The sequence below is a fragment of the Merops nubicus genome, unplaced genomic scaffold (assembly GCF_000691845.1).
Source record: "Merops nubicus isolate BGI_N331 unplaced genomic scaffold, ASM69184v1 scaffold19593, whole genome shotgun sequence".
Lineage (NCBI taxonomy): Eukaryota > Metazoa > Chordata > Aves > Coraciiformes > Meropidae > Merops > Merops nubicus.
The window spans coordinates 69,837-78,214 of record NW_008599837.1 but is presented as its reverse complement, the minus strand read 5'-3'; the positions used below and the strand labels follow the sequence as shown (position 1 = coordinate 78,214).

Genomic DNA, 8,378 nt, shown 5'->3' with positions numbered 1-8,378 from the left:
CTTTCCCTAGGCTTAAAAGCAAGCAAGATAATTATATCCATATTTAAGTGAAACATCTTCTAACATTAATATATATCATGCATTTCATAAACTTTCACCATATGCTTTCTCTATTTTCCTCCTCTTCTTTTTCACTTTTAAAAGTGTATTTCACCATCAGTCCTTAAATTAGTCTCATGCACATTCCAAACAAACTACAGGTTGTTGCCCTGCAGGGGATTTTTTTCTTTCCCTGTTTGTTTCCTGCTGCTAAACTTCAAAGGAGAGGGAGAAATTTAATCTTTCTTTAATTAAACTACCTGATAGCTTTCTTTTAAGCTCGTCAGCTTTGATTATCTTTTTTAGTTTGGTTCTTTTGTTATGCCAGCTCTTCTTTTTTTTTTCCCCTCCTTTTCCTTGCTACAAATAAATGTACACTTTGGACATGCAAGTTGTTTCCAGCATAAATGCCAAGCATATTTTCATAGCTTTTTCTCCAACTAAAAAAAAAAAAATTAAAAAAAAAAAAAAATTTAAAATATTAGTAGTGGAAAGCAATAATGGCAAGAATCTCCTTTGAAAGGAACTGATGTGGTCAGCATGGTACCAATGACAATGTGATACTAATTTTGATGAAACCCAGACCTTCTCCTGGGTCCTTCTGGAAAGACTTCGGTTGTTTAATCCCAAATTCATAATACAGTTGGGCTGATGTTTGTGTTGTGGTTTGTACTCTTTATCTACTATGTCAGAAGGTGAGGAGTAGGGGAAAATTTTGGTTAAAAAGATCTGTCCAGACCTGGACTGGCCTGCTATAGGCATCTGGCAGGGTACTGTCCTGCACACAGACCTGCCTGGTATTCTTCTGCCATATGCCCTTTCTGTGCCCTTCCTTCTTCAGTAACTTCCCTTCTCCCTCCTTGACTTACACATGGTCCAGAAGCAATGCCCTTTTCCTCAGGTTTTTAGTAAACATACTTTTTTGTTCTGTCCTTTTGTTTCTCCTGTCCCTTTTTGTTTGTTTGTTTGTTTGTTTGTAATACATGCTTAGTCACGTTGCGCTCTGTTCGTCTTGTATTCGTAATGTACTTCTGTAAATACCCTGGTGAAAAGAAAGGGCAGAAACAAGTCACACTAGTGTAAAGCTGTTCCAGGTGGAAACCTTTATGCCAAGCAGCAGCAATGCTCTTCTTGTCACACTCAGCTATGTTTTGTGTGTATGCAGGTGGGAAAGAGAGAACAATTTCACTCAGCCTTCACAGTTCTCCAATGGGAATTACAGCAGCAAGCCCTGTGTGCAGATAGAGGTTGTGCTCCTGGCAGCAGCTACTGCAGCCTGCTGTGGCTTTCAAGACGGCAAGTTGATGTGGAGGAAAACCACTCAGGGCTCTGAGTGCTTCTCCCTAAGCCTGTACTTGATGTTGCCATAGGGACCTGCACATAGTGCAGAAGTGGCAGAAAAATTGCTAAGTTGTCAGAACCTGTATTTTTCTATTCCCTTTTATAAAACTGAAAGAAAGACAACATCAGAGGGATTTTAAGTGGGAACTAAAAAAAAACAAGGCAATTCTGCCATGCATCTAGAAGCATTTAAAGTGTTAGGAAAGGCTGGATGCAGAGATGTAGAGCAGGCTGTGTCATTTGGGTAACAAGGAGAGATTATATTTATAGTGATTAAGTGGCAGAGTTAGGGCTGAATTTCAGGGAGGCTTGGTCTTTTTCTTTTTTATAAATAAGTTTATATATAGAAAAGTTTTCAAAAAAAGAATTTGAGAAGCTTGCAAGGATACCAACGCTGATTTGCTCAAAGAGGCTTTGTATCTTAAGATTATATGAAAATGATCTTTCAGCTCAGAATGGGGCTCACATGGTGAGTAGCATAGTTTACATCAAGTTTCACTTTGGGCTGGCTGAGTGAAATTTGACTGCACTATGAGCCAAAAATTCACCAATCCCAAAGATGTTTCTTTGATCAGCATGCACTCTGCGTGCACCCGGGGAGAAGCCCATCTGCAGGAGGGCTTGGGATCTATCTTAGCATGCATTTTGGCCTTCCTGGATCACTGTGTGGGTGGAAGCTAGGGAAGCAAAATGTCTGTGGCTTCCTGAAAGCACATTTACTGGAGATAAACTGCAGCAAAACATACTTACAGGGTACAGCTGTGAGATTTTCAGGTGACACCGTGCAGTGCTTAAAGGCTAGTGATGTAAAATTATTTTTTCTCTGGCATCAACTGTTTTCCCTGTTTTGCTGGCTGGCATGTACCACATGGAGCTTGCTCTCCTTCAGTGAGTTAATTGCCCCTTCAAGCACTAGGAGGTACTAGAGGAAATGTTGAAGCAATCATCACATGGACTGGACTCTGGTCCACTGAGGACTCTATCACTCTTTATGATTTTGAAAATATCTGCTTTAACTCAGGGAACAAGGGATATGTAGGTATCAGGTGGAATAAAAAGTGGTAAGGGTTAGCTGACACTGACCCTAGATGAAAGGTCTGGTATGGAGTTATGATTATAAATCATTAAGGAAAAAATAGATCTATTAAGCATGGTACTGACTGTCAAGAGCTCCTGTAAGGGAGCCTTGAGAAGTTACCTTTCTCTGGTGGTTACCACTCAACAGCTGAAGCACTGTGACAGCTTCACAGGGCATGTCCATTGCAGCATAAGCAAAACCAGGTTTGTTTAAGGCATACTCAGGAACGTTGGCTGCCAGCTCTGGACCCAAAAAGTACTCTTGTTCAGGGCAGCTTTGTTGTTTAGCTGCAAGTCTATAGTTGTGAGTGGATTAAATTTTTCCAGCTTTTTTGTGGTACATCGCAATTTATTATGTCCCCTTGAAACTGGTGACTTCAGGTGCTTTCTACTTGATTTAAGAAGTCTCTCGCTCTCGCCCATTTCCCAGCGGAAAGCAAGTCTCCCCCTCGGCCCTGCGGCTTGAATCACTCGGACTCCTTGAACCGCAGCGATCGCATCGATGCAGTGACACCAACGTTAGGGAGCAGCAACAACCAGCTGAATGCATCTTTTCTCCAAGTGTATGTTCCGGACTACTCAGTGAAAGCACTCACAGACATTCAGTTTGTCAAGGTAGGAAAAAAGCTGGAAAGGCCCTGCTGGAAACTGGGGCTTGGCTGGTAAGATGGAGAGCCTGGGGAAGGGAGGTCCCTCTAGATTGATCTCTGAGTAAGTAGGATTATGAAAGCAGACCTTTAAAAATCACTTTAAATTATTTTTTCCCCATTATCTACAGCCCACTGATTTGTCTTCACTGTTCCTCTCATTTAGGTTTTTAAGTAGATTGATCACGTAAGTTCCTGGATTTCAGGTCCCTCAAGGAAAGATGTTAGAAAATAATCTCTCTCTGCTTTTAGCCATGAAGGGTGTATCCTTGTGAAGCCTTTGGAACCATCCAAAATGGAGACCCACCAGTATCAGACAGTGTCCTTTTCTAAAGGATAAGATATTTTCTGTTGGTTGCAGGTTTTATTTACTTCCGATTTTGGTTTCAGTTTGGGGTTCTTGATCTTACTTTCTGACTTGTCATCCTTGTTCTGCTTGGAGAAGCCTTGGACATTTCTCTGTATCTTAACCTCACGTTAGGCTCATGTGTCATACTACCAGTGAGTTGCTGCATGAATACAGCTTTGTCCCCCAGCATGGTGCATCCCACGCTGAAATGTGTGTGAGTCCTGTGGGATAAGAAATCTAGCTGAGCTGAGGAGCAGCTAATGCTGGCAGCAGTTCCAGCCCAGCTGGAAGTCCAGGGAAGCTGATGTCCCATGGCCAGAAGTTGACCCTGATGCTTTTCTTAAATTAAATGCACGTTCACAGTTTCTTTGTATGCAGCTCAAATGATTTGTGAACTCAACTTCTGTCAAAGTTAATTCAACATTAAGAATGTGGAATACAGTAGAATACCAGAATGCTAAATTGACTCTTCCACAGCCAAATTTTAACAGGAGAGTACAGTCGTGCATTCAGAACTTGACAGATGCAAGTGGACTGGTCAGTGGTTCAAGCCTTCAAAGTTTAGATCAGTAAATGTTTATGACTGGGCAGATGATTCTCAGTACAGATTTCAATGGCTGATCTGCTGTACACAGCAGCTGCTGATGTTAGGCTGGTTTCTATGGAGTCCTTCCAATGCTCACTGCGTTCATACTGAGGCTAACGAACGCTAAATTGTCTGGTGTCTCTGCAGTCAGACTTGCACACCCCCTCTGTTTGCATCACTCTGCTTTACACATAGGACGGAGTACTCAACGTTGACATTTTCACTGTGCCATGTGGGCATTTATTCAAATAATGCCTTGTAAACCAGGGTGGTGACCTGCTCATGCATGTTTGGATTTTGCTTTTGGAGTTGTGACCTGGTCCACCTGACTCTCTCCATTTCCAGTCCCTCTCTTGAGTTGCTACTGAAACTTAGTTTTCTGTAATTCTTATTTCGCCCCTTCCACCTTCCTGCCTGCTGAGATAACCCACTGCTGTTGTAACACACGGGGCTACCAGTGCACGTGCATCCTGCTGCCTGTCCTGGCTGAGAAGGCTGACGTGGAGGAGTTTATGGGGCTGGTTGCTTGTGGCTCCAAGAGGAACTCTCCCCTCTACCACCATATGCAGATACATGGGGCTTTCTTGCCTCTGGGGCATCATGGGCAGTAACACTGTGCCCTAGGCCAGCTTCTGGCGTGACTGTTTTGCTGGGTGCAGCCAGTTCTTGCAGACACCAGTGGAAGACTTCATGGGTTGCTAATTTGGACTCATCTCTATGGAGACCCCAGTCGCTTCTAGAATCGAGTGTCCTTATGTATCGAATAAGGCTGTATCTCCTGCTGCGTTTGCTGGCTTAGGCAAGAGCAGTAATGCTTGTCCCCTCTGGATCTGTAGGACCTCTTAGAGCCTCACCAGGAGCTCACTGAAGCTGGGAGAAAGACTTCACTGAACTCTGGTTCTGGCCCTAATATGCATGATTAGAAGGAAATGGAGATCTGATTTTAAAATCTCTGCATAGGACTAAATCCCTGCCTTTGAACACCATGGTGATTGCACAAACTCTGTGCTTCCACCCTCTCTGGAAAAGTCACCATGCTGTGGTGTTGAATTGGGATGCTCTAGGCTTGCAAAGTGCAGGGATGTTTTATAGGATACAGGTAAACAGTGGTTGAAGTCTGATCATCTGGAAAGGGAGGTCACTTCATTTTCTCAGTGCATCCCATGTGAGACACAAAGAGTGACTGGCTGTTTTTGTTCCTTCCTTCTGTCCTTGGAGCAGATCTCAAGACAGCAGTACCAAAATGCCCTGATGGCATCCCGGATGGACAAAACACCTCAGTCCTCGGACAGTGAAAACACTAAAATCGAACTGACTCTTACGGAGCTGCATGACGGTTTGCCGGATGCGACAGCAACCCTTCTGAACGAACAGAACTGTGTGACTCACAGCAAGCCCAACCACAGTATGCACAGTGAAGGAGCCATCTAGGAGCTGACTGCCCACAACCCAACCATCCCATCTCCTCAGCAGGACCAGCCCTCGCTCCTTCCTGCCTCCTCCCCAAGTGTGAACACTGTCCGTATGTGCTTGCAACACTGTGCTGCATCCAGTGTTCTGAGACCAAAGACTTTTGCGTCCATTATGGGAGCAGAAGAGGAAGAAACAGGAAGAAAGGAGCAAAGAGCAAGAGAGACTAAAGCCCCAAGCATACTCTGGGAATGGTGAGCCACCCTTGAGAACAATGAAAATAATTCTTGCAAAGTAGAATCATGTTTATTTTTTATCTGTATTTTTGATCCTTGTTGAGTTTTTCCTCCTCAAACACATTTGGAGGAGTTTAAAAGCTCCTCCTGTTATTTTTTCAAGAGAGATCATGTTTTTTAAAAAATGTTTTGCAGAGTTTTAATTGTTTCTGTCCCTCCTGAACTTCAAGTGGGCTCTGTTGTGGTTTTGTGAATTGGCTCCAGTGTCCATAGGCCTCTTTTCGCTCATCTCTGGTCCTTTTTGTTGCCCTGTTGAAGAAGTTAGTAACTGGTACTTGTATGTTATTTGTGTCCTAAGAGTGAGCAAGCATCAAGGAACCTCTGGTTTCAGCCATCTGGAGGGCCAAGGGATGAGTATTACTACATGCTTCCAGTTAAGTTTCAGGGAAGGGGTGATTACGTTGGTATTTAATGATCTCTCAAATTTCAGAAGGTTTCTCTGTAAAGCAGGCAAAGGCGTTGTTACACTTACCATTTTGAAACCTCCAAAAACTTTGCATATGTTGAAAATTATACTAGGGGGAAGGAGTTAATTAGCAAACCTGCAGTCTTGTGAAGTGAAAGCTGGGTGTACTTTTCTGTATTCAAGTAACTGGGTGATTATTTCATCCATGTCCCTGACAAATGAATGGTGAAGTAATGTGTGCACCCCAAAATGACAAGCTGTTAAGCACTTGCGTGCTGTAGCAGCCTGTGTGCCATTACCTTGGCCAGAGCAGATGTGCAGTCTTTGCTAAATAACAGAGAACATGAGTCCTTGCCCCCCCATCAACCTCTAGTATTAACACAAAAACTGCTGCTACAGTTATGCCCCATGTACATCCTCCAGGTGACAGTAAACCTCTGCCAGTGCAAGGATGGTCTCTGCTGAGGAGTTGGGACCATCCTGTCCTCTCCAGGAACTGAGAAAACCTTCCAGACGCGAGTGTATTGCACTTCAGTGATTCGGAGAGCTTCATTTCCAGGCTGTTCCCAGCCACATTCCTTCCTTTAAGTGGATTTAGCACATTTCCTTTTCTCTTTCCCCTTTTAACAGCCTTTTTAGGGACTGCCATGGTAGCAGGGCAGAGGGCCTCCCACCCAGCTGCCACTAGTGCAAGGCACCCTGCATCGGGCAGCAGAAACCAATTCATCCATTCCAAAAACTTGATTGTAGACTGGGTGCAAGGAAAAGGCACCTGATGGCATTTGTGCATCACACATTCCCCACTCCCACAGGTGGAGTCTATGTCCTCAAATGAAAAAAAGTCATCCCCTCTGATCCTCCCCCTTTCAGTGCCGTCTCCAATGAGATGTGAACATTGCCCTTGATACCTGGAGTGATTAATAAATAAGACACTGCAGTTTCTCTGTTTTGAGACCCTTCCATGGCCCCTGGCTATGTAGCATTTCCCTTTCTTTCTTTACACTCGTATAATCTCATCTGACCCTCAGAGAAGCCCCCAGCTCCAGACGCAGCTGCCGGAGCTGCCTGTGCCTGCCCACCTGCCCCGTATCTCCTGCTCGCGAGCTGGAGAAGGCGCTTGCCGCAAGTTCCCGTGATCCGTCTTTGCCAATGGTAGCTGGAAAGGTGCAATATTTTGCTGCAGGATCTCCCTGCAGGAAACTGGGGTACATGGTGTCAGAGCCAATTTGGTCTGCGTGTATGTCTCCTCCTCTCTCTTCTGGCTTCAGAAAGCAGCCCCAATTCTTGCTGTCCTCCATGATGGGAAAGGTGCACTTCTTCTGTGGACCCACCTGGGAGGATGAATTCCCCACAAGGGGGCATAGACATTGCACAGTGTCTAGCTTGTGCACCCAGTGAGGAGGAAACGGGAGCCCCCAAAACCTTACTCTCACATTAAGCATTTTAGTAACTCTGAGTCCCACCTAAAAGCGTTTCCTTAGTCTCCATCCTCGCTCTGATGCCCAGCGGCCTGCCACTGCTGACAGCATGTGACCCAGCGTTGGCACTGGCTGGCCCAAGCCCTGCTCCTTCCCGGAGAGCTGCCAGTATTGCACCTTTCTTGCAGAGCAAAATGTCGAGACGTTACAGCGTTTGTCCTCGGCGGGGCACTCGCCTCGCCAGTTTTTATCTAGCGTTGCTGAATGTAAAAGTTTGTCAGAAGTGTTTGACACGGTGGTGAACTTGAGATGCAGTATCCGTTTTGTCAAGCCTGCCGAAGGAGGGAAGGCTCAAGTCAAGGCAGCTCTCTCTCTCTGGGACAAGGTTGCTCGCTGAATCTGACTTCTGCTTCTTATGGCAGGTTATGAATTTGTTTCAGTGTCTGTTTCCCTTTTTGGGGGAAAAAAAAAAAAGGCGCCAATTTCTCCAACCAAAGCCATGTGATCCTAAAGCAAATACCTCCTGCTTCCACCCATGCTGCACTGCTCCACAATTTGCAGGCGATTTTTTGCATGACTGTTTTTCATCATTTGTACAGATCCAATAATGGAAAGTGAAATAATTTCCATAAAAATAGTTGATTATAGATGTGTTTCATATGGAAAATATGTACCTGACCCAGAGGGGTTAGGAGCTGCTACTACTAATTAGCTTGAAGAACAAAGCATGATCCTCTCCGTGGAGGGGAAAAAATCCAGTCTCCCTGTTCTCAGGGTTTTTACAGTTTTTACTGTTTAACAAATGCAAG

General features: G+C 44.6%; 1 protein-coding gene across 1 annotated transcript in view; it reads left to right on the top strand.

Annotated features, from left to right (window-relative positions):
* Window positions 1-5,904, top strand: part of CNNM2 (cyclin and CBS domain divalent metal cation transport mediator 2) — a 119,852-nt gene extending 113,948 nt beyond the window's left edge. The window contains exons 7-8 of the mRNA XM_008937543.1: window positions 2,888-3,072; window positions 5,261-5,904. Of these exons, the coding sequence (XP_008935791.1) occupies window positions 2,888-3,072; window positions 5,261-5,470 (395 nt within the window). The 3' untranslated portion in view covers window positions 5,471-5,904. The remainder of the gene's footprint in view (window positions 1-2,887; window positions 3,073-5,260) is intronic.
* The last annotated feature ends 2,474 nt before the right edge of the window (window positions 5,905-8,378 follow it).